Below are 27,512 nucleotides of genomic sequence, written 5' to 3' on the forward strand. Positions count from 1 at the left end.
AGTACAACACGTAACTCATAGGTTAGAAATAAGTTTCGGGTACTCTAAACATTACCTCGACGTGTTTTGACTTATGAGTAACTCACAAGCAACGTGTGTCGACATGTGTCAACAATCGCGTGACGTGCCTACAACTTATGGCCAGCGTTATGCGGAAATGTGAGTCATACGCTGGCATAAGTCTTAAAATTTCAAGCATGGAAAAGTTGAGGACAACCGAAAAGTACAACGTTTAAAGCCACCGTACAACGACGTATGGCAGTGTTTTTCAGCGTGCTCTCAATGTTATCAAAACTTACCCATAACGTATTCAACGTGTACCAGCGTTTTAGACAAATTTTCCAAAAATCGGCATAAGCTGGCTAAAACGTCAAGGTGTGACTGGGCCTTTAGGTGGCGGAGGTAATTATGAGGTTGAAGTTCTGAAAGTTGACGTCACATTCCTTGCAAAGCAGTCGGGTCCATGAGATGGCGTTGGGAACTCTCTTATGAAAATGATGAATGAAAACCTCACAAACATGGAAATGAAAGGGGGGAGGAGCCAAAGGGTTTCTCACCTGAACATGAAGGGATGATCGAACGATCGGTGAAAATTTGTATAACGACATCTTGATGAAATATCCATGGGAAATTCAAATGATGCATCTATTCCTTGATGATTGTGCATTTCAAGGGAAACAAATGTACAGATCCTTTGAGTTAGTCATGAATCAGTGTGACATTCTCAAAGTTATTGGTGTGACATTACCAACCAATGAAGTGTCGGCATGAGGTATTCCCCCAACTGTAAATCGTCTCAGCAGAAGGCTCAAAGAGCTGAGTTTTCTTCAAAAATCACTGCCCTGTGCAACGCTCATCCAACCAACGTCTTTCTTCCTCATCACGCATACAGTTACCATGGATGAAGCCTGGATACACCACTTTGTACCAGACAAAAAAACAGACCGTCATGCAATGGAAACAACAGTCTTTTTCCACTCCAAAGAAAGGCAAGCCGAAGTGAAACCGTCAAACATTCTTTACGAGTAACTGTTGGGTGGTGTGGTGGTTCAGTGCGATGTTAGTACTTCCATCCTTCTGATTTGATATGGAACAAATGGATAATTATGTATGACTGTAATGTTTGGCGATGCGAGATGTTGATTTTAACAGTTGAGTCGAGTAAAAAGGTGACATATCGGAATATGGTGTTTATATTTTAAGTTGCGTGGAAAGATCACGAGAGTTCAGGACATTTCTGGTTACTTTTGCATCTAGAACCATCTAGTAATTAGGAGTACTTTTCAGTGAGAGGGGTGTTCGCTAATGCTCTTGTGCCAGTAACATACAGTATATACTAGCAAGGGTACCCGACATTGCCCGGTGCTGTTCTTATCTTGCTGACATGTTGAAGAGATCAATTTTTTTTTCTTTTCTATCTTTTTGGAAGGGTCTAAAACACTTCCCTACACCCACCAAGGAATGGGGTCAGGGATCATTTAATATTACCTTTCACAGAGCTAAAAAATTTAAAAAATAAAAAAAATCTAAGTTACTTTTTCAAATTTGTTTTTTGCCTAAAACACTCCCCGGCACTCATGGATGAAACTATGAAAGTTTTGTGATGAACCGTTTGGCCATCTCTGAGAAAAATGGTGACATGCATACAAACAGACAGACAGACAGACAGACAGACATCTCTCATATCATCATAACATAATATATATGATGACATCACTCCTCCATTTGACCTCGAGCAGCAGCATGTGACCGGAAATGAGCGGTCGTATCGAAATAAGAACCGGGCACGTGCCGAGGCTCGGGATCTCTTGTACCTGAGGAAGCCGGCTGTGAAGGTGGTGAAACGTCGCCTGAGACCGGGTCTGCTCTTGCTTTTTTGCTCAAATTAGCGGAGTCTATCTTGTTATACTTTTGGTGTGAAGTGCCTCCTTCTTTTAAAAAAAAAATATATACATATATACACATATACACATACAGATGGGGGAAGAAAATAGCAACAAGAGCGGATAGGTGAAGGGAGCAAGGTAGAGGAAAAGAGGTAGACTGTGGTTGAGATGAGAGGATTGTCTGAGGAGGGATATCAGTAAGGGAGGGGTGGTTGGAGAGTGGAGAGAGTTGGCTGAGGACAGAGGGAGGTAGAGAAGTATTGTGGTCAAGGCAGGGCAGAAGCTTGGTGCCATCAGACCAAACCCCTTATTCAGGGCAGAGGAAGAGTAGATATATACACAGTATATCAGAGTGAAAAGAGAAGAAAAAGCAATCAGCTCAGTTTCTGTGTGCACTGCCATGCTGGAGTGTTGTTTGTATCGCTTGTTCTTTTTGGACAACACACCTGCGGGTTGCACATCGACCAATTAAGGAACCTTCGGGTTTTGGGACCCGCGCAGCTGATAAAAGTGAGGTGATGTTTTTCAACAGTTTTCTGGGACTCCAAAAATAAAGATCATGACTGATTACCTGCAATATCAGTTAACCTTCAACAGATAAAAATTTGATCGTCCATCCCACACACCTTGGGGCAATGCAACGTGCTACAGATTGAAGTCGTGAACTCGTATTGCAGAACGCGCAATGTTCTCCAGGCCATGTTTCATCAGACTTCTTGAAAGAGATGAAGAGGTCATTGCTGCAGTCAAATCCTTTGGAACAAATCAATACGACACTCCATTGGCATCAGAAGACTTGCTAATTCCTGGGGAAAATACACGATACTGGCTGGAAACTGCATGGAAAGGAATTACTAATATCTGTGCTGAATTTCACTGGAGCAGGACCCATCCCTGACCGGTCCAGAGAAAAACCTTTTGCTTCTTCAACGTTTGTCGTTATTTGGGCGTGGGCAAAAGGTCAATTACGAGCACATTTTTAAACCCCTTTGTTTTTTTAAAGAAAATTTGCATATGCAATCAACATGGAGGAGCAGGGAGGGGGAAGACATGAAATGTGGAAAAACTTTTTGTTATTTGAATCCTGGTTCATGCCTTGTCTGAGGGGGATGGGGACTCAGGGTCACAGGGGTCAAAACAGAACATTTTTTTTAAACTCAAAATTTGATATTGGGTCATTCCTCGTTGAACTTTTTGTCATCGTTAAACTGCGCCGCTTTAGGTGGGAAGAGTGGGAATTTGTGATGGCGCCCCATCGGCTTCGCGCTACTTTGAATTTCCTCCATCGATTAAGGCAATTGTACCTTTGAATTTCAACCTCGCATCATGATATTGACGAATTGTTTTACAGGTAACTACAGCCATGTGGAAGAAGTCCCTGTGGTGTCCATCTTGTTTATCCAGTGTACCCCGCCCCATCCCTCTCCCTTCCACACATCTCCTCATGTCTGTGTTCCCCACTGTTTTGTCCTTCCCTCTCCCACCCCTCTTGTCTCCTGCTCCCCTTGTTGCATGTTCTGTGTGTTTGCTCTCATACGAGCCTCGACATTGTATTAAAATATATTACATTTTTATTACTATTTTTTTTACATGTACATTGTTACAGGGAAGTCCAAAATTCAGGTTCCCATTCACAATCTCACTGATAAAAGATCCGTACACGCCTCAAACAAACATTCTGTTGAAAACCGACATCGACACGAAAGGTGCACTGGCATTGAAAAATTACTTTGATGCACTGAAAGCAAATTTGCACTGGATGTGAGACAGGCAGTTTACATCAAAGGAGTTCATCCACATAACTAGAACGGCACTCCGTAGAGCGCGTACATGCACCCGGCTGAACAGTTGACATTTCGTATCCCACAGATAGGCCGGATATCGATTCAGACCTGAAGCAAAATCAAATCGGCTTGTTCTTCTCACCTACCCAAATCATCCACCAAGTTTTGTCATAACGTTTTTGAAATATCGCGCTACATGTCGTTTTTGGCACAATCTCTCATTGGTGAAGAATCACTTATACAATTAAAAAACATTCTCGTATCGAGATCCGAACCTTCAGCAAAATCTAGTCAATTCATCCCTGCCAGAAACCCAACCTGTCCACCAAGTTTCATCCAAATCCATCCATAACGTTTTGAGATATCCTGTCCAGAGACAGACAACCAGACAAATAGACAGGCAGACAAACAAACAGCGGTGAAAACACAACCTTGTTCCACCTTCAGAAGCAGAGATAACAAAATGGCATACATCGTCAGTACGCATAAAATACAGTAGATGGTGTGACAAGACATATGGACCCTCTCTGCATTTGGCAAATTAGACGCCGTGGCACAAAATGGGTAATTCCACTCTTCAGACTGCTTGAAACTGAAGACTCGAGTTTTTAGTTGAGCCAACTTTGTTGAATGGGAGCCAAAGGCATGATATAATGAGCTCCTTGGCAACGATATTGCAACATGGAATGAATTATCCACTGCCAAACACTCTGGTGGATAAAATGAGAAAAGCAAGATTGAGAAAAGGAAGGGAAGGTGGGGTGAGAGGACAAATGAGGGTAGAGGGATGTGGAAGGAGTTGGGGAACAGGAACGGAATCTTGGAAGGAGATGCGAATTAGGGGAGGAAATGGAAGGAGCGAGTTGGGCACCATATGGGGAAGGAGATGAGGTAGAGGACCAAAAATTCTGCCTTAATTACCTCGTGTGCACGAAGTGAAAAGTGGGGTTAAGCAATTGGTTCACTTTGTCAGTCTGTCTGTCTGTATGTCTCTCTGTCTCTGACTACAAGCATCAGTTTGTGATCGAGGAACAACTTTAAAATTTCAATTGAATGTTGTATTTCGAACAAGAATCGGAAAACAAACCTGCAGTTTAGCAGTACTTTAGTTCTGAATTTGTCCTGATCACGCATGCGCAGAGCAGGGGCAGATAAATGATTTACTCTGTCTGTCTGGCAATCAAACAAAATTGAAAATCATTCCAAACAGGAAACTTAGTGTTTTTAAGGACATCATAAAGGACACAAACAACAGGCACAGAGGACTAATGTAACGTGTTAAATAAGGTGGTGTGATAGATGCTGCGTCAATGGCAGTAAACGTCCGAAAAAAAAGTTTTTTTTGCCAACAACCAATAAAATCTTTATTTTATTTCAAATGAATTATAAACTTGAACACTGGAGAACACAAATCACCTTCTTGGCACTTTCAAAACCCTTCCATTTAGCAGTAATTGGACAAAATATTATGCCATTTTACATCATCTCGACCAATCACATTTGCTGATCGCAGACCCCGCCTATGTCCTTGTTTCTCAACACTGCGTGGGGTAAGGTATTCTCTGAACTGTTTTCTTGTATTTGTCACAAAATACTCCCAAAAAAAAAAATCACGACCGAGTGAAGCAATGGATGCATCTCTAAATTTCCTTCGTAGCCAAATCAAAGTGATCACCACCGAGTGAAATTGGAACAAACCCAACTGGTGAAAATTTCCAAATGGCAGCCAGTTATAATAGTGGGAGGTGATTGTAGAAAATTAACAAATTCAAAGGGTAAATCAATGGTGGAACTTGCCATTGTGCAGCTCCATTCTGATGATATATATGATTGCAAAGCGATGCGAGCAGTACTGTACTGTATTGCAAACGGTATAAACAGGGCATACATACAGTGGCCTGCAAAAGTATTCACCCTGCTCAACAAAAGCTTTTACATTTTGATGTGTATTTCATGATCCTTTCAAATCAACTTTAATATCTAGAGTCTTCACAAACTACTCCAAAGTGATAAAGCTAAAAAAAATGTAGATAATATGTGAATAAGTTTGATGAACAGAGAAAATCAGATGATTCTCTGGTGCATAAGTATTCAACTCCTTTGTCTAATTAACCCCAAACCACTTCAGGAGCAAATTATTTGTTTGAAAGGTTACAAAATAAGTGTAATAGGTTTCACCTGAATGTAATCAGTGGTTTAAATAAAAAAAAATAAGCTCCCCTACTTATCTAAGGAGCTTTAAGGTGCAACTCACTTGGTCAACCAACATGGCAACCATGAAGAACAAGGAGCTTTCCAAAGAAGTCAGACATAAAGTGCTGGAGAAGCAACGTTCAGGAGAGGGTTATAAGAAAATTTCAAAGTCACTCATTATCCCTTTGAGTACGGTGAAATCCATCGTTAAGAAGTGGAAGACGCATCATACCACCCAGACTCTACCCACATCAGGTCGCCAATTCAAACTCAACAGCTGGGCAAGCAGGATACTGGTTCAGGATGTCACTGTAAATCCAACAATGACTTTGAAAGATCTGCAAGACTCTATGTCTGAGATAGGAATCAGTGTTCATCAATCAACAATATCCCGTTCCCTTCACAAAGCTAGACTCTATGGACAGGTGATAAGAAAGAAACCATTACTGAAAAAGACACATCTAAAAGCTCGTATGAAGTTTGGGGAAAAGCATCTTCATGATACTGCAGGCAAGTGGAGAAACGTTTTGGGTCAAATGAGACAAAAATTGAACTTTTTGGTCTAAGTTCGAAGCATTATGTCTGGAGCAGGCCTCACACTGCGCATCGCCCAGTCAATGCCATTGCTACTGTCAAAAATGGTGGTGGCAGCATCATGTTACGGGGCTGCTTTTTGTCAGCAGAGACTGGCAACCTTGTCAGGATAGAAGGGACAATGGATGGTGTAAAGTAGAGGAGAATCCTTGATGAAAACCCTGCTTGAGTCAGCCATGAATCTGAACCTGAGCAGGAGATTCACATTTCAGCGGGGCAATGATCTGAATCACAAAGCTAAAACCACACTGGAGTCGCTGAATAAGAAGAAAATAAATGTTCTTGAGTGGCCCAGTCAAAGTCCTCACTCACTTGAACAAAATCGAACGTTGATGGTGCGACTTGAAGATTGCAGTCCATCGATGATCTCCATCAAACTTGGCAGAACTGGAGCAATTTTTACGTACAGAATGGACAAAAATTTCACCATCTCACTGTGTATAGCTGGTAGAGAACTACACCGACCCAAAAAGACTCATAGCAGTCATTGCTGCAAAATATGTTTCCATCAAGTACTGACAGAAGGGGTTGAATACTTTTACAACCAGTGAATTTTGATTTGTACATGTATTTTACAGGTATTCCTGACATGTAACCTTCAACTATAACCGTGTTTAGTTTGATCGCTTCAATTATAAATTAAAAAGTTTACTTACTTTTAATCACTTTTGGTCACATTAGATATAATTAATGACAATCAGTCAAGTAAAGTTAGAAATTGGGAGTGAAATGTGGAATATAGTCAGTTGTTATGCACCACAGAGTAGGTGTGGACCAGAGGAGAAAGAAGAATTCTGGGAACAGATGGACAATGTCATGCAAACAACATCAAGTAGTCACAGATTAGTGGTGGTAGGTGACCTAAATGGACACATGGTGAGACAAAGAGTGGGATATGAGGATATCCATGGTGGATGCTGTCTTGGAGGAGTAAATGAAGGAGGAATCAAGATCTTGGAGTTCACAGTCATACCGATTGGTAATACTCAATACTTGGTCTCAAAAATGTAGAAACTACTACCTTATAACTGACAACAGCATGGTAGAGAAACACAGCTGGATTATATCATGGTTATAGGAAATAATGTCTTCTCAAGTGAGGCAATGACCACCCAACACAGAGTGCTGATGACATAGCTGATGGTGAAGAAAATAAAACTGCAGAAGACAAGAGGTAGGTGGAAGATCAAAGATCTGGAGGTGAAGGATAAATTCAAAGAGCAGATGGAGAGATAGCTAAGAGAAATCGAAAGCTGGAAAATAAATTTGCTGGTGAAATGAAAACACGGGGAAGTGCAGTTCGAGAAAATAAAGTAGTGTTGAAGAAGTGGAGAAAAGTCAGGGCTTGAAGAAGATAAAGAACAGTACAAAAAGACAAAACTAAATGAAAAGAAAGTGATTGTTTGAGAAAGATCCCTGGCCATGGAAGATATATATATATATATATATATATATATATATATATATATATATATATATATATATATATATATATATATATATATATATATATATATATATATATATATATATATATATATATATATATATATATATATATATATATGAAAGTCTTGATCCTAAAGAGGGACAAAAAGACATCTTTAGAATAGCAGCTGCTCAGGATAGATGAACAAAAGATGTGGGAAATGTCCGTCCAATCAAGGATGCAGATGGCGCAACTCGAGTGAAAGAGGATGAAATCAAAGTGAGATTGGGGACAATACTTTAACTGGTTTATGAATGAAGAAAACCAAAGAAAAATACCGAAGAGGTAGTTGTAAAATCAAGGAATGGCAACTTGCATTGATTTGGAAGAGATCAGAACAATATTGAGAAGAATGAAAAATGGCAAAGCAGTGGGACCTAATGAGATACCAGTGGAAGTTTGGACCTGCCTCGGTGAATATGGGGTTCAGGTGTTGAATAAACGATTCAATTGTGTTACGATAAGAGAGGAAATTCCAAGGCCCTGGAGGCAAAGTATTCTGGGACCAATATTTTCAGGAAAGGGGGACATCCAAATGCCTGGTGTTGGCTTAATGGTTAGGGTGGTGGGCTTGGGATCCTGGGATCCCGAGTTCAAATCCCACTCGGCTGTTGAATTAACATCAGGTGGGGTTGACTTTGCCTGTCATCCTTCTGAGGTTGGCAGAATGAGTGCCAGCTTGCTGGTATCCTGTGTCGGAGTGGCGTCCCGTCCAGGATTGTGCCCAATAGCCAAGGAGACTGCTTAATCAGCGCCAACGCTTTGCACAGAGTATGGTCCCGATGGATGGATGGATGGATGGATGATCCAAGAATGCAAAAACGAACAAGGAATTAAACTCTCACCACATACCTTTCAGATATGGGAGAGTTATAGATCAGAGATTGAGAAATAGTTGAAATCCATGAAGATCAATTTGGATTAGTGCCTGGAAGAAGGATGACAGATGCCCTTTTTGTTTTGAAAAAAGTGATGGAGATATACCATAATGGTCAAAGCAACATCAAGTTTGTATTATTTGATACAGAGAAGGTTTATGACCGGGTGTCTCGAGGAGGAAGTCTGGAGATGTGCAATAATTTGTGGAGTCCTGAGAAGTAGTAAAACTTTGATTTCATCCTCTTTCACGAGAGTTTAATTCTCTAGTTCTCCAGATAAATTTAGAAAGCAGATGGAGAGACAGCTAAGATAAATCTGCAGATCTGGATAAAAATCACAAGCTGGTCAAACACATGAAACATGTCTTTCAATCCTGACAAATCTCACACTCTCACTATGTCTTTCCAAAAGGACATTCTGTGTCCAGACAATCGTAAGAAACAGTGTGGGAAAGAGTGAGAGTTTTGAAGTTAAAGTTGCATTGTACCGATGATCGGCAATGAGCCGCTTCCTCGTACTGATCCTTTCTTATAGATGTTATAATTGAGGAAGTGAGAAAGGAAGTGCCATTGTCAATGCTGTTTTATCTGTGTGGTGGGGATGATGATACTACGGCTGAACATCTGGAGAAATGTGCTGGAACATCAGGGTATGAAGATCAGTAGACCAACGATTCAACATATGGATTGTCAGTTTGAGAATTGGGAAGAAGATCGGGGTGAAGGTGTAAAGATTATGGGTGAAAATTTGGAGAAAGTGCATAGTAGCTTCAAGCATCTGAGGTCCATGGTGGCAGAAGATGGAAATATGGGAATGGAAATTAAGCAACGGAAGAATTGGAGGAAGTGCAGTGAAGCGTCGTGTGATAAAAAATTACCGCTGAAAGTGAAAGGAAGAATTTACAAAACAGTTGTGAGACCGGCTTTGTTCTATAGTGCCGAAGCTTGGGCAACATCAAGGAAAGAGGAACAGAAACTGGATACAAATGAGATGTGGATGTTGAAATGGATGTGTGGAGTAACAAGAAAGGACAAGATCAGGAACCAGTATATCAGGGGGTCAGGGAAAGATTGGGGAAGCTTAGGAAGAAAGTAGCCGAGAAGAGATGAAATGGGTTTGATAATCTGGAGAGAGGGAGAGGGAGAGGGAGTAGGTGGTGAGGCTAGTGAAGAAGATGAGGAGAGTGATGGAGACGAGATGAGTGATGGAGAAGAGACAAAGATGAGACGAGGCGAGTGATGGAGACGAGACAAAGACGAAGAAGACCAAAGACGAAATGGAAGGATGTGGTGCAAAGAGATTTTGAAGTTGTGGGATTGGAAGAAGAATTGGTGACTCTTAGGAGGAGATGGAGAATGGGAGAAGACGAAAGAAAAAGAAAGATGCATGGACTGCATATCTATCTATCTATCTATCTCTCTCTCTCTCTGCTGGTTGCATCATTGGTTGAGACACGGCTATGCCGCTGATGCAGTGTCCCCCTTACCAGTGCACTGGTGCTCATTTTGCCGACCTCGGAAGGATGACAGGCTGAGTCAACCTCCTGGTGGATTTTAATTCAGCGGCCAACGGGGCTTGAACTCAGGACCCTAGGATCCCAAGTCGCCACCCTAACCACCACGAAGCCAACACCAGGCTGCTGCTTTATCTAAAATCCATGCTAAAATAGCTTCCCGGTGGCATAAAGGCAAGCAGACAGCAGATGGCAGCATTTGAACATGAGAAACCGACAAACCACAAACAAACAGCCTTTCCTGAACAGAAGGAAAGAGCCCAAGCACTGCTAAACCTCCACCGACCACACGACACCAACAGAGGGCGATAGATGCGAGGAAAATTGATTTCTCCACAAAATACTGAGTCGAGTAAAACAGGACTTGCAAATACTACACAATTCATGTTAAAACAAACCAGCAGCGAGAGTTGCAATCAAGTTTCCTGCTGTAGTTACAACTGTTTGGGTGTATGAAAGATTTGGAAAATTATCTTTGTCGATCTCCTGTTGCTCCAAACAGTGTTTGACGTGAAATATTATTTGGTTGTTAAAGAAGATAAAGAAATCGACTTCAAAATAGTTTTCTGTCTTTTCTTCTTGATAATCTCTGTCGATATATTATGATGTTCTGAACCTTCTCTCTGGATTTTGTTTTTCTCGTTTCGTGCCACGTTCGCGATGAGGTCCTTGGGTTCGAGTCCCAGGTTGAGTCAAGATGATTTTTCACACAAGCCCCACGAGGGAATTTACTCCTGTTTATTAAATTTTGAGATGAGATTTATCGCTAATACACATAAACACATACATTCGGGGTCTGCCGAGTAGGCATGCAAGACGTCGGCCATTACAAAGCTTGCGGTGTTCGTGTGAGAAATTTCTGAGGTCATGCCGAAGACTCAAAAGCTCAGCAGGCTGTCGCCGCTTTACCGATGAGGTCCTCGAGTTAGATTCCCGAGGTGAGTGAAGTTTTTTCACACCAGCCCAAACCTGGAATTGATTCCTGTTTATTAAACATAAAACTGATGTTCTGAACTTTCTTTCTGGATTTTGTCTTTCTTGTTTCCTGCCCAATTTCTAATGACACCAACTTCACTCGTGGCAGAGTTTTGAGCAATGCATTGTGACAAGCACTATCAATCATGGCTTGTTTTGCCCAGTTCTCACATGCAGAGCTAGGTACACAATCAAATGTGAAAACAATAATGTAAATGAAAAGTGCAAGACTTTCAAAATGATGTAATCCACACTCTCCTACCAACCACCCAAAATGCTTGATGCGCTTGTGCAGAACCCCCAGGAAGCAGAGGAGGTTTGGGCAAAATGAAATGTACGAGGGGCAGTCAATAAGTAACCATAAAATGGCGATATAAATTCGATAATGTAATGTTTGTAGTTGTAGACGACATATGTTATATCTAAGGGTAAGAGTCATGTTTTGCCTGTTTTAGATCTTGCAACATTGAGCGTATGATGTCAGTGGAGCAGTTCCAAGATGGCGGCTCCCTTAAAAGCATGCACCAGGGAGGAGCAACGTTCTCTCATACGTTTCTTGGGAAGTGAGGGTGTGAATACCAGTGAAATCCATCGCAGAATGAAAATGCAATATGGTGATGCATGTTTATCGCTGCAGCATGTGTATGACTGGGACAGGAAGTATAAAATTGGAGTTCTTTCAGTTTGGGTGCGAGTTGTCTCGGCACCCACCTTGCAAACACTTTGCGAAACCCCAGCACGTTGTGAATGGTATGGTGTGCTGAACCATGGCTAAAGTTCAATTTGAAGATCACTTCATCCAGCGTAATGCGACGGTTTTCCATTAGCATACGTTCAACTCCTGCAACCATTTCTGGTGTGTCGGCTGTGTGAGGCCGGCTTGAGCGAGCAGCGCCTGCCACATTGGACACTCCACTTTTAAACTCCCGCCCCCTTTTCACCTGCCTTTCCTGATTGGTGAAAGTTGGCTTTGGAGCTTTCCACCCTCTGGGGACATATACAGTGCAAAAAATGCAAGTTATCTCCACAGCTGACTTGTAATACCCTCTGCCACCACCACCACTGGGTGGCACTACACAATACACATTTACATGGAGAAATTTTCTCATCCCTCCCTCCCGAACCCCCATGACTACAGATTAAACCAAGTAGCACGTGTTCACCATGACGGCAAACTTGGTCCATGTGCAAAGTTTGGTGGCAATTGGCTGAGTAGTTTTGGCATGATAGACAGAGAGAAAACGACATTCATGTATTAGATCATGTTGGGAGTGGGACTGTTTTTTGGGAGATGGGACAACAAATCATGTTGGGAGGTGGGACAATATATATATATATATATATATATATATATATATATATATATATATATATACATACATATATATATATATATATATATATATATATATATATATATACATATATATATACATATACATACACACGAGGTGTGTTCAAAAAGTATCCAACCTTAATTTTTCGTGTGTAAACAAATGAAGCTAGGGAGGCGTGGTTTGGTGCACGTATGTAGGAGATCCTAATCCGTATGCCGTGAATATTTTCCCGCCTGCAGAAGCTGTCAGTCGCCGACAGACCACCGATGAGTGAGGAAGTGTAAGTGAGCACCGTCGGATTTTCGTTTTTGACAAAACGACGGAAAAACTTGAACAACGCTACCGCATCAAATTTTGTGTAAATCTTGGCGATTCCCAAGTGGAAACCATCCGCAAGAGTCAACAGGCCTTCGGGAACGAAGCAATGGGCACCACACAGATAAAAGAGTGGTATAACCGCTTCGAAGATGGTCACACATCAGTGGAAAGTGAAGCACGTTCTGGTAGGCCCTCAACATCCCGAAATGAGATTGTCATTGACCAAGTGAGGACCCTGCTGATGCAGAATCGTCGAATCACGATCAGAGAACTTGCAGATGAGGCGGGCGGCAGCATTGGATCCGTTCATTCCATTGTGACTGAGGATTTTGGCTTCAGGAGAATCTCAGCGAAGTTCGTGCCAAAGCTGCTAACGATCGAGCAGAAGCAACTCCGTTTGGAGATCGCACAGGACATGCTGGAGACTGTGAACAGCGATCCCAACTTCTTCAACACAGTGATCACTGGCGATTAGACCACAGTGATCCGTCATTTTGTCAAAAACAAAAATCCGACGGCGCTCACTTACACTTCCTCACTCATCGGCGGTCTGTCGGCGGGAAAATATCTATGCATACTAATTAGGATCGCCTACATACGTGCACTAAACCACGCCTCCAGAGCTTCATCTGTTTATGCACGAAAAATTAAGGTTGGATACTTATTGAACACACGTCGTGCATAATATATATATATATATATATATATATATATATATATATATATATATATATATATATATATATATATATATAAATATATATATATATATATATATAAATATATATATATATATATATATATATATATATATATATATATATATATATATATATATATATATATATATATATATTACATAAAGCTCTTTCTCACCACTGACTCACTGACTTGCTGACATTAAAGATCAGTACCTTCTGTGTGATGTAGAAAGCTGAAATTTTGCATGCCGACAGACATCAACGCCGATATACCGGGGGGGGGGGTGGGGGGGGATCACAGAACGTCAGGAAAAAAAATCTGTAAAAGAAAATAGAAATAAATGAAAAAAATGCAGGTGAGTGAGCCAAGACAATGGGGAAGCATGACAATTTTGTGTGCTGAAGGACATCGAGCTGATACACCGGGTAAATATATATATATATATATATATATATATATATATATATATATATATATATATATATATATATATATATATATATATATATATATATATATATATCACAGAACCATCAGAAAGCATCCATAAATGAAAATAAATAACTAAAAATCAAATGTAGGCGAGTGACCCGAGACAATAAGGAAGCACTGTTCGTATGCTTATACAATGTGTAAGCATACCCACTAATATATATATATATATATATATATATATATATGTATATATATATATATATATATATATATATATATATATATATATTGTATATGTTGTTTTTTGGTTCCCGGACTACACCAGAAATTGTACTAGATTTTTGCATCTATTTGTAAAAATTAAATAAAAGTGTGTGTGTGTGTGTGTGTGTGTGTGTGTGTGTGTGTGTGTGTGTGTGTGTGTGTGTGTGTGTGTACGCGCGCACACGCATTATCCACGGCTGGCACTCGAAGTAACACTACCAACAGTAAATGATACGAATCCGACACCTCTCAAATCGCAGATATTTCTCATATTTCCGTGAATCCGATTTGCATCCAGGGAAACAATAATTACGGTAAACCATTTTGAAATTGCTACTCCTTGGGCCTTTCACCGACCCAACTGCGTCATCCAAATGCTGAAAATCATGTTTAAAAGACAACTTGATTTCCACATTTCGTGCTAGCAATGGCAGGTTAAAAGTGCCTGGCGAGCAGAACCAAGTCACTGAAAACACACACGGCACATGCGCAAGCCGTTGTTTAACATTCATGCGTTATTTTGATAGTAACATGTCGTCAGACATTGTTTCTTATCATTTGAGGTGGGATACAATACTCGTACACCATGTAATTCGGTAAATTATTCTGCACGAGCACAATACCCGTCCCACGGGAGATCTTGTTCCAAGCATGCAACACGTACAACACGTATTTGGGCAGTGTATAGGTAGCTATGCCTGGTGTTGACTTAATGGTTTGGGTGGTGGGCTTGGGATCCTTGGATCCTGAGTTCAAATCCCACTCGACTGTTTAATTAATACCAGGTGGGGTTGACTCTGCCTGTCATCCTTCCGAGGTCGGCAAAATGAGTGCCAGCTTGCTGGTATCCTGTGTCAGAGTGGCGACCCGTCCAGGATTGTGCCCAATAGCCAAGGAGACTGCTTAGGCAGCACCAACGCTCTGCACAGAGCATGGTCCCAATGGATGGATGGATGGATGGATGGATGGATGGATAGGAAACTAACAGCTCTGCAGAAGCAAATAAATAAATAACCCGAGTTACATGTATGAAGCAAAAACACACCTACTGCTTATAATTCAAAACACCTCATGTACTGGAAAACGTGGGGACACGAGCACTGTTGTGTCAATGGCGGAGACTCTAAATACCCTCCCCCACTTGGAGGCGGCTACAGGATGCACATTTACATGGAGAACTTGCGTTGCTCCCCCACCACCCACCCACCTCCATGACCAAAGGCAAAGATAAAACCACCCCTGTGCATCAATTGCGGTCATGCTGATCCAACGTAGCAAGTCTGGATGTAATCAGCCCAGTACTGGAGGAGGAGAAGCGCGACAAACAAAGAAACAAACGCACAAACACCGGTCCGTTAATTATAACAAGGATGACTACTGAATAAAACTACACAGATGGATGCCTCTGAAATCAGCTCAGCTCAGTGGATACATCGGAGAAAACAATGTTGTCAAGATTCAAGAGGGCTCTGCAAGAGGCTTGCGGGGAACACGAGAGGATTGAACCAAATGGCCTGACCAGTCCAACAAAATTGTTGTTCATCAATTGCAGTTGAAGCGAAAAACTGGAGATCCACTACCAGAGTACAAGTCAACAGAGTACAATTCTGCGATTTGTCCCCACCACATTGCCGCAGGGCGCTCAAGGTCCGCCAACAACCCCCTTCTGGTAAAACTACCAAAGTCACGAATCGCTGCTCACCTTCACTCTTTCATTCCTCTTTTTTTCCCCACCTTTGGAATAGACTCCCTCACTCTATTCAATCCCATTCTTCCCTCCAGGCTTTCAAACAGCTGTTCAAGCACCACCTCTAATCCAATCTTCCATCCAAATCCCCGATCTTTTCTACACCCGTTAATCCACCCCAAACCCACCTCCTTCAAATTCCCTGCCTTCCTTCCTGAAAGTCCCTGTAATGTCCATCTTTGTTTTGTCCTTCCCATTCCCGCTCCTCGTCTCATGCCCCCCTTGCTGTGCGTTGTGTGTTAGCTCTCCTCCGAGCCTCGACAACGTAGACAAAAACTGTGAATATAAACATTCATTCGAAAAATCAACAAGCCTTCTTTTTATGTTTTATCTGTGTGAGAAATGCAACGGGTAGTGAATGTTTTACTGTATCAACTCTGCAACCGCAGGCTTGATTGGCCCAACGGTGTTTTCTTGTAAATGGATGATACATTGTTCAATCTTCTTCTTCTTCTTCTTTCGGCTGCTCCCGTTCGGGGTCGCCATAGCGGATCATCCGTTATGATCCGCATACTGATTTGGCATATGTTTTACGCCGGATGCCCTTCCTGACGTAACCCTGGTCGCCTCTTACGACACAGGGATAAGGATTGGGTTTCGCCATGACTCCGGGCTGCCCTACACCCTCTCATAGCCCGGCCCAGTGCAGAGCTCCCGTCCTCAAGCGATCCTCCAACCCAAGCCTCAGAGTAGCCGGATTACAGGCGCACGCCACTACGCCCAATGGATGATACACTGTTCAATAGCTTTCAGAAATCGAACCTTAAACAAGCCAAGGTACTCCGATTAGAAAATAATAATAATCGTAATAATTGTAATCAAAAATAAATCACAGAGAGTATTGCACACCTGTACAATCAGGCATGATAGTAACAATGTCTGTGATTGGTCAATAGTGTCAGTTTTCTGAGACTCAATCAAGAAAAAGCAGAATGTGCGTGTGCGTGTTTCCGTGCCGACACGGCAATGGCTGGTTCTGTATGCTGGCTTTCTCATTCAATGTACATAACAACCATCCAGGAGGTGATTAAAAACGTGTTATTAACCTGTAATGGGTGTACGTGCGTATGTACGTAGCAAGTATTAAGGCAGCAAGTGACATGTTCTCTTTGGCAGCAAGTGACATGTCCCACTCACGATGTAATCATGTGACACTTCTGTAAGCCATGTGGTGTGCGACGGTGACTCACCAAGCTGACAGTCAGGGATGGAGCAGACTGACCCAGTATCTGGTTACGCATCAGCACGAGGTTGGAAGATGCAGTCCCGTCCGCAGCCCTTCCATGCCACCCCTGTAGCCCTGGCACTGTGAGCACCCCTGTTACACCTGTGATCAATAAGAATAGATACTCATATGAGAGTGGACATCAAGCAAAACTCAGACATAACAAGAACCGCAATGAAAGCTTAATGTGCTGAAAAGCACGATGACGTAGACTGTTCTTAACATGTGCACACCTGACGGATAAATTCATACAGCATGAATCACCGAGACAAATACGCAGGTAAATTATGCAAATATATGCACACTTACATGAGATGTGGCAGTTTTCCTATCACACGACATAGAAGCACGATCTAAATTCTTCTTTTTTTTTCCCCGTGGTAGTGTTCAAACTGTTGCGGTGTCGGAAAGAATAAAACAAGATCCAAAGCTGCAGTAATAAGATGACGTCTCAGGTGGAAGTTAATCCCTTTGGAAAAAAAAATGCAATATATGGTTGAAGATATGGATGGAGCAACAACACGTTCTACCCTAGATGAGTTCTCAGGCCACAAAGTGTGGCCTCCTACTACTTCTTCTCCTTCTTCTTCTTTGTTCGTATGCAGCACAAGGATGTGGGGAAGCATCTTTGCCTGATGGCGTGGCTGTGCCACTGATGCAATGCCCTCTGTTGGTTAGGGCAGGCATTTGTAATTTGTTCAGCGTGCCGGCAATAGCTAGCCTACTCTTCGCGAAGGACTCCATGAGATCATGAGCCTTCACCAACTAATTCCGGTAGACGGGACATCCATTTAACGTCCATCCGAGGGACGACAAACGTACTGATGAATCACCTGCCTGTGAAACACCGGGGTGACAGTTTATGGCTTATTTGGGATTCGAACGCAGGCTAAACAGCTTGGAGGTGAGTGCGTGTACCTCGAGGTCATCCTATCAGCCGTACGGAATGACGTGAAATGGAAGCACTTTTTTCATCATGCAGAAAGCACAAAAAAAAAAAATAAAGTCAACAACAATATCCTGATCGTGAGTACTACTTCATTTACTCTTCGTCCAGCACTGGAACTCGTAGCCTGGTGCTGCACTTTGCACAGCAGTTGAGAGACTGAAAATGTCACTCACACTCATCAAATAAAGCAAAGCCATGGGTAGTGGGTACGGACAGGAATCGAACCCACACAATTCTAATTTGTAGTGTATCTCCATGATCTCCTTAATGGCTGAACCTGAATGATAACATTCCTTTCATCACCTCTCCTTGTCAAAGCTGGAGTGTACCAAGATCGTGTCTTGGGCACAGTCTTGTTCCTCACCTTCATCAATGATCTTTCCAATTCCCTCGGAAATGCTGTTTATCTCTTTGCTGATGATTCCATACTCTGCCCTCTCATTTCTCATCCCTCAGACAGGCAGGGAGCTGCCTCTTCACCCTCTGCAGACATTGATAGAATCAGGAGCTGGTCCAACACTTGGAATATGTCTTTCAACCGTGACAAATCCCACAAAACTTATCCTGTCTCTCCAAAAGGACCATCTGGCTAACCCTCTCATCTACTTCCTAAACAAACCACTTGAAGAGGTTAAATCACTCAAACTTTTGGGCCTTAACATCAGCCATGATCCCTACTTGGGCAGAGCATATGTCAAAGATGTCCTTCAATGCAGGCCACCGAGTGCGCATCCTTCATCGATTAAGGTCTCTCCTGAGCTCATCTGAAGTTTTGATAACCTAGAAGGCCTTCCTTCATAGCCTGATGGAATACTGCTCTCCCCTTTGGGCTGGCACCCCTTCCTCACACCTTGCCCTTATTGATGCCATGGAAGGCAAGGCCATAAAAATCATTGGGATCTCCCACAATGAAGCTGTGTCGCGGCTTGCTACTTCTGCATCGCAGGCAGGTTAGTGACCTGTCTGTATTCTACCTCCTCCTTTTTGGTCGTGCACCTCTGCCCTCTCTTGGATCTGTCCCGCCCAGGTTTCTGCAGGACACACATGGATTGCCAGGAACCCTCTTCTCGTTAAACTCTCAAATTTTCGGCTCGCTGCTCATCCCCACACACTTGTTCCTCTTTTCTTTCACCTGTGGAACCAACTTCCCCAGTCTGTTCAGTCCCATTCTTCCCTCCAGAGCTTCAAGCCAGCTACTCACCACTACCTCAGGTAATCCCCAATCCCCATCCATACTCACTATCTCTTCTACCCCAAATGATATCATTCCCAAATAAGCCCCTTTTCCGGGTGATTGTGATTCTTCCCCCTCTCCCTCCTCTCTTTTCGTTTGTGAGTCGTCGGTTGGTTTGTTCCTTTTCTGTCTTATCCCCACACCTTTCCCTTCTTGCTGCGTTTCATTCAGTTTGTGAGCAGCTTGTTCACCCCCATGTGTCCTCCCCTCCCCTTGATTCTTGATATCTTTCCCTCTCTCCCCTCTCCGACGTCGGTGTTTCCCCCTTTCCATTTTGTTCCCTTACATTCTACTCTATCTCTTCCCCGAGCCTCAATCATGTTTAAAAATAAAAATAAAAAAACAAGGCTGGAAATGGATAGGAGTGGCTCGCAAAGCCGAAGAGGAGCCAAGTAGAGTATTGGAGACATTTAGAAGTCTAAGCTGCCGGGAGAGCCCCAGGAAACGCCGAGTCATCTGAGAGCGTAGTGTATGACAAAGTGTCACCAAAGTGTTCGCATCTCACAAGAAACATCAGTGGACTCGGCCTCCAACGTCGCAAACACAAGTTGCGAGTGAGCAGGCATTGCATCGATTGCTTAGCCAAACAGTCAGCTCGAGTTGTGCACATCGATCTTAATGCAGGGGATTCGTCGGTCCGTGGGACGATGTAAGGAACACCGGAATATTGGGCCACATTCGAGGGATTTGGAAGGTCGAAGGGAACTTTTGCTTTTAGGGTTTTCGTGGGATTTTGAGGGCCTTGCGAACCCTGAACAGAGCTGTTATGAACAAACTGTTGCTTCAAGGTTTACAAATAATCAAAACCCAAAAACTTCCAACAGTCAGGAATATCCAAATGAACAGTGGATAACATTGTTACTGAAGATCTTTGGAACAGAAACATGATGGCAGAATTGATGAAGCTGATCCACATGAAGAAATATAAACTGAACTGGCTTTCTCCGGCCGTCAACAGCATTTCCATCGGGAAGGGAAAAGTTTCTATAAATGCTTCGTTTCAAGATGAAATCTGGTTCCACAACTATGAGCCAGGCATGTAATCTCGTTCGGCAGAATGGGAAATGCCATATTCTCAGCAGCTGAAAAAAAAATAAAAAAAAAGCCCAAACATCAACAAAGGAGCATCAAAGTGTTTCACAATCTTCTTTTTTAAGACGACATTGCAATTCTGCCGAGTTGAGCAGCTCTACAGGGTGTAGCAGTATGGTTTTGCATGATCATCTACCATATGGTTTTGCATGATCATCCGAGACTTGCAGCATGCAAAAGAAACAACCAGCTCTGCTGAACAACACCGCGTTCCACCACAACAATAATCCACCGAATCTAAAATGCAATGTCCGTGGTTTAATGGAGTTCTGGAAGTGGTGCGTTTTTGCCTCACCCTCACCCACAACGTTCACAATGTTCACCATGTTCGTGTGCACGTGACTTACACTCGTACACAGTCGCCAAAATGAAAAACGAACTTGGGGTAAGACGTTTTGCATCCAATGGAAAGGATTAAAGAGCCAAGTCCACCATGTTATGGACATTTCGGAAACAAGGCTTCCGTGGCTGGGATTGAAACTTTGGTCGACGGTAGAACACATTGGAGGGGGTGGAAATAATGTAGTAAAATGCGACACGAATGCCTCGCAAAATGAAATTTGTCAATCATATCACGTCTATGATGTATTGGGGTGACAGAGCTTTTGGGATAATCCTCGTAAGCCTTTTTCGAACAAGCACCACCAGGCTAGAATAAAAATGAAAAGGGAATCACGACCACAGAGGTGTGATCCGGATTTAAATGATCAAAGACAGTCAGAAGGAGAAAGAGCAATCAGAGAACGCAGACCCTCGCCGGGACTTGTTTTGTGTGTGGCGTTTGTGTGCTGGTGCGTTTGTGTTTCTGTGATGCTTTGACGATGCATTGACGCTGGAAGATTATGTTCATAAAGCGGACAAACAGACCTTTGTGGTTACATTGCAATTGTATGTTTTTTTTTAATAGACAGTCATGTTTTGTACTTTATACACTTACGCGCATTCTAATTGTACATACTTTATAGATGTACTCACATTCTAATTGTAATACTTCGTTGTATTTATTGACCTGCGAGTTTGTGTTATGATTGGCCGTTATCATGACCCATGGTGGAGTAACATCAGTGAATGATTAATTATTATCATCGAAAATTCTGCTTTGAGAAAGGGGGAGAAGTGAGTGCAGTAGGGAGAGGAAGGTGTCATTCAAACATTCAAAATCCACTTGGATCTGCCCTTGATAAAAGCTGCTTAGTCATAAACATTCACAATGGAGTTGTTCCTTGTGGAGGTGAGCTGGAGACAATTTGAATTACAGCACAAACATGAACGAAATCGTTTGTCCGAAACCCCGAGTCCCCCGACGTTCCGAAACGATGTCGGTACCTGTAAGACCGCACCCGAGGCTACCGCGACGCATCTGTGGCTCTTCATGACTCAGCTGTTGAAACATCTTGGAATTCCGTCCTGGAACCTCGGGATTACTGAGCTTGCGAAATAACATCGATGGGCGGCGGTTGCCACCACCCAGGCCACCCCCTGCAGTTGCTGCTGCAATTCCACCACCAAGAAGATCCAACTGCAAACAACAACAGTTAACAAATTATAGAATCTGGAATGTCGTTTTGACCAAACATTCAATCAACCCCCACCTTCCCCCCTCCCTCCTCTTCGAATATAAAGGGATAGTTGTTTTTGCACCACCAATAGAAATGTAGCTGGAGGGGAGGGGGTGAGGGACATGAATAAAGGAAAGTACAAAGATGGAGTCAGCAGGAGGAACCTGGATAGGATTTGGATACGAGCAGCTACTCCTCTCCCCTCCAACCCATCCAGGCTCGGCCCAGTGAGCCCTGTAAAACTCATCGATTTTTTTTTGTAACAATTCACTTCTCCATGGACAGATGAATCAAGAAAGAGAGAAAAGAAAACTAAAAGGGAGATAAACCAGAGGAAAATTAAGTAAATAAAATGACAAGGAAGACTCCGCACAAGTAAAGACGAATGTGAAAAATTTAAAGAAGTTGACAGACTGATCAGCTCCGTGAAAGAGATCAAAGATGTCGAGAAGAACTCCGAGAGATACATTTCAGCGTTTCTTCCCGCAAGGCTCAAACATAACAACAGGTACAAGTTACCCGAGGTCCGATTCTAACCCAGGATGCACAGCTCAGAGGTGGAGTACGCAAACCTCAAAGCTATCCTGCCAGCAGCAACAGCAACAGCAACAGCAACATAACTAACTAACTAACATTTTGTTACAACTGGTGCAAATTTTTTTTTTGTTTCAACCAACAGAGAAAGATCACGATTTACAAAACCAGGGAGACTCGGGGAACCGCATACATATCAGACTTGGGAAAGCCTAACAAGCCGAGCATACAGTGCGATGGTATGTACAGCATGTGGAACATGTGGCTGCTGATTTGCACCGTCACTGGGAGCGGCGTGGCTGTGCTGCTGATGCAGTGTCCCCTTTAGGTTGGAGCTGGAATTTCAAACTTGGTCAAGGGTGCTGGCAATAACCCGCCGACTCTTCGCGAAGGACGTTGTGGGATCTTTAACGTCCACCAACTAATGCTGGGAGATTGGACGCCCAGCTTTACATCCACCCTAGGGGCAAGGCACACTTTTACGCATCGCCCTGCACACGTGGAACACCAGTTTATAGCTGGGAAGAGATCAAAACCCAAGCTGAGATGGCTCAGATGCGAGTACGCGTTCCTCAATGCCATCGTGCCAGCCCACAATTCAGCCGATGGTGGCAACGATGCTCCAACTCCTTCATCTCCTCGAACGGCGGCGGTTATTTCCACAAAATGGTGCCCTTGCTGAATTGGAAAACATGAATCATTTAACACGTGGATCTGCTTCAAATATTTGTGATAGAATAACCAAGCCGACAGTTGTATTAAGAACCAGCAATGTCGAAATGGTTTATTGTGAAAAGCTTTGTCAATTGTTTATCGCAGAAACACCGTGCATCTATTGTTCATCACTCATGTCAAAAGTAGACTATTGTCTGTTGAACGTTCATTTCCATATTGTGTAATCAAAGGAGAGGGAGGTAAAATGAGAAAATGAATTTAAAGGGGAAGTGCCAGTGTAGTACATCACAGGTAAAGGAGGAGGTAAGAACAAAGGTATTTACGCCAGTAATATGTAAATGGCCCAGAATGTGGAGCCCCCCCCCCACCCTCGACGTTTTTGCAAAAAAAATTCACAACAGCTGCAAATTTCAAACTCTCCTCTCATGACTTTTCTCTCTCGGGTCTTGTGCACATTTCGACACCACATTCGTCCAAATCGGACATACCGTTGAGGTGTCACATGACAATTAGGACAATTGACATGTCCTAAAAAACTGAGTGTCTTAGCATGTTGTCCAAGACATACCGAATAATTATAGAAAAACAAGAAAATACCGGGTGTTTCAAAAAGATTGATACAACTTTGACTTCCTGCCATTTTGGTTTTTTGACCAATGCCGTTTTCCTTTTCAGGGTTTGGTGGTGTTATCCTGGTATTTGTTCCCTGACATTTCTCGCTCAGTAACTCAACTAATCCATTGACAGTGAAGCAGAAGACAAAAGTGGTGGATCTGTGGAATGAGACTAATCCATATGTAGACACCCACCGGAGGTTCTGCCAGGAATACAACCTCAGAACACGTGATGAACCCACAAATTGTGCCATTCAACGTGTTGTGAAACATTTTGAGCACAAGGGTACAGTGCACAACCAGAGCAAGGGCAACAGTGGCAGGCCAGCATCAGTAACCAAGAGCCAAGCCAACATCGACGCTGTGTGGGATTCTGCATTGGACAGTCCCAAGAAGTCCCACCGCCGGCGCTCCTGGGAGCCAGGCATCAAACCAGCATCAGTCTAGCGTGTCCTCACAAAGGAACTGAAGCTTTTCCCAAACATCATCTCCGTAAGGTATAACCTGAGTCAAGATGACATGAGAAGGAGACTTGATATGTGCAATTGGCTCAGTGACATGATGGAGTTGTACACAAACTGGATCAACCTGATCTGGTTCAGTGAAGCCCATTTCAATTTGAACAGTGCCATCAACAACCACAGCAACATTTTCTGGGGGGAAGATCCAACTGAGATCACTGAGAGGTACCTGGAAGGGTCAAAGGTCACATGCTTCTGCGTCTTCAATGCCAGATGGGGAACGCTAGGGCCTGATTGTTTTCAGAATGACAACAGCAGGACAATGACGATTAAAGGTGAGTGCTACCGGGCCGTGCTCCAGAAGTTCCATAATGATCTCGCCCAAAAGGCCACCCCAAACCAGCTCAGCATGACCTGGTTTATGCAGGATGATGCACCCCCACATACAGCTGGTGACATCATCACTTTCCTGTCGCTCTTCAGAAACCGCCTCGATGCTCTGGGTACCGCTCATGACTGGGACCCCATAGCCGAGACTTGGAACCCTTGGCCTCTCACTAACTCCAGCAGTGACTTACTGCAATAGCAACCAGTGATAGAAAATGCCATGTGATAAGCTTTCAAGAAATGTTTGGTTCACGTTCCTGAGGTTTCTGTTTCTTTTTAAATAAACACTTAAAGTTGCATCGCTCTTTTTGAATGTACATAAAAATATAAAATTAACATATAATGAAAAAAATAATTTTTCCATCGCGTTCATTATGTGATGATATATGTGTAGCCAGACCCAGTCAGGGAAAGCTCAAAATCACCCAGTTCAGTTCGCGTTAAAATGGTATGTGCTGCTTCCTTGCTCGATGCTCAGCATTTAAAATAAAAGGACAGAGTAAAGGCAAACAACACTGGGAAGACACTGGCAAACCACCAAGTCTCACCATGAAACTACTTTGGCAAAACGTTCCACAAGGAATGACCCAATATCACACTTTGAGTTGGAAAAAAATCTAAAAATCATTTTTGACACGTGACCCCAAGTCCCCACCCCCGCATTCCCCTGCCCAATGGCATGAACCGGAGGTAAAATCCAAAAACTCATTACATATGTCACGCGTCCCCCAATGTTGATTGCACACACAAAGTTTTATTTAGAAATGTTTAATAATGTGCCTGTAAATGTATTTTTCGGAATGTGACCTTGTGACTACGCCTCCAGGGAGGGTGAGGCCAAAACGATACAGCTTTTGCACCTTCTTGCCACGTGGTGAATGTTACTACTAAGTTTGGTGAATTTCTGCACAACTGTTTTGGAGGAGATAGCGTGACTGACGGACGTACAAACAGACAGACCCGATTGCAACATTCCCCCTGTTTTTGTTGGGGACAATTGTGTGTGTGTGTGTGTGTGTGTGTGTGTGTGTGTGTGTGTGTGTGTGTGTGTGTGTGTGTGTGTGTGTGTGTGTGTGTGTGTGTGTGTGTGTGTGTGTGTGTGTGTGTGTGTGTGTTTGTGTGGACAATTAGAGCCTGTAATAATGTTTGTAAGATGTATGTTCAAAACTTGAATGCCAGCCTGTTTGACATCTACAAGTCATCCCACAAGTCATAACTTTTTGAAACTAGAGAGTTCATAGAACACCTTACTCTGTGCTGTCTTGAGAAACAAGGACACGGGCGGGATCTACGAGCGGCAAATTTGATTGGCCGCGATGATATAAAATGCTGTAATATTTTGTCCAAATTGGCACACTGCTAAAAGGAAGGGTTTTGAAAGTGACGAAAAGGCGATTTGCATGCTAGAACATTCAAGTTTATAAAGTAATTCAATTGAAACAACAAAAAGAGCAATTAGAGATTGCAGACCCTCACCAGGACTTATTTTGTGTGGTGTATTTAGTGTGGCGTTTTTGTACTGGTGTGTTGTGTAATTAACGAGAGATGTAATTACAACTGCCACTTTATAACTGCTGGCAGTGATGGCCGGGTACCAAGACGTCCCGCTTTGATCGGACACCTGACCCTGACCAATGTCGTTTATTATTGGTTCACGAGTCAGGAAGTGACCACTATATTCGTTATGGGTGTGTGTCTGTCTGTCTGTATGTCTGTCCCGAGCATAGCTCCGTGGGTTTTGATCCGATCCTGATAAAATTTGGGTGGGAGGTTTATATCATGATCTAGTTGTGTTTTCCTGAGAATGGGTGTGGTGCGCACATTATGGGCAGAGCCACGCCCAAAAAACGTGTTTTTAGGGGGTAGCCGGTTTCAAGTTACATCTTCTCCGAGGGGTTTGTCGAATCTGGCAGGGGTTTCGGTATTTGGTTAGTCCAATGGCACCTGCATAGCCCCACGGAGCTCGATTTTTCATTTTCGTCCCAAGGTCAAGGTCACAAGGTCACGAACTTAGAAAATGTCAAAAAAAAATCAATAAATCGGGCATCGAGCTCCTAGGGTTTTCAACTGTTTCGAATGAAAGTTGGTATGCAGGTAGTGCTCTTCGAGTACTACAACTTTCATCATTTACGTTTTTCCTGATTCCCACCAGTTTGCCCGTGGCGTCCCCTCGAAGGTCAAAAAATAAAAAAGGCGAACCGTGTACATTGCTCGTGAACCATCGCCGTCTCCAGAGTTGTTATTATTATTATTATTCAATTGAATTTAGAATGGCATTAAAATAAATTCAATTCAAATCAAATGGAACACCAAATTGGTGCAGTCCTGCATTGGAGTAATCAGAAGGAACCCAAACAATCAAAAAGCAAAGATAAAGTCATCAGGAGGAATCTGGATTTCAGCTGCTACTCCTCTACCCTCAAACCCACACAGGCACAGCCAAGTGAGCCTTAAAAAAATATAAAATAAAAACATCAAATAATTTAATAACTCTGGCTGCCAGACCATGCGTCCGATGAAGTTGAAATTTAAAACATGTATTCCCCATCACTACTTCATCATAATTGTGAAGTTTCATGTCGATTGATTAAGCGGTTACAGAGAAAACATTATTTAATATGTTTCTTCAATCCAATATGGCTGCCAAACCATGTAACCTATCAATT

At 42.7% G+C, this 27,512-nt stretch overlaps 1 protein-coding gene across 16 annotated transcripts in view; it reads right to left on the reverse strand.

The window, feature by feature from the left end:
• Window positions 1–27,512, reverse strand: part of LOC147025441 (microtubule-associated serine/threonine-protein kinase 3-like) — a 397,627-nt gene that overhangs the window by 334,263 nt on the left and 35,852 nt on the right. For all 16 annotated transcript variants that reach the window (XM_085886419.1, XM_085886418.1, XM_085886417.1 and 13 more), the window contains exons 2-3: window positions 21,943–22,135; window positions 17,307–17,443 (exon numbers count right to left, since the gene is read on the reverse strand). In XM_085886419.1, coding sequence (XP_085742545.1) covers window positions 17,307–17,443; window positions 21,943–22,135 — 330 coding nt within the window. The remainder of the gene's footprint in view (window positions 1–17,306; window positions 17,444–21,942; window positions 22,136–27,512) is intronic.

This window comes from Eptatretus burgeri, chromosome 6, assembly GCF_056783735.1.
Source record: "Eptatretus burgeri isolate ZD-2024b chromosome 6, Ebu_testis_v1, whole genome shotgun sequence".
NCBI classification, from domain to species: domain Eukaryota; kingdom Metazoa; phylum Chordata; class Myxini; order Myxiniformes; family Myxinidae; genus Eptatretus; species Eptatretus burgeri.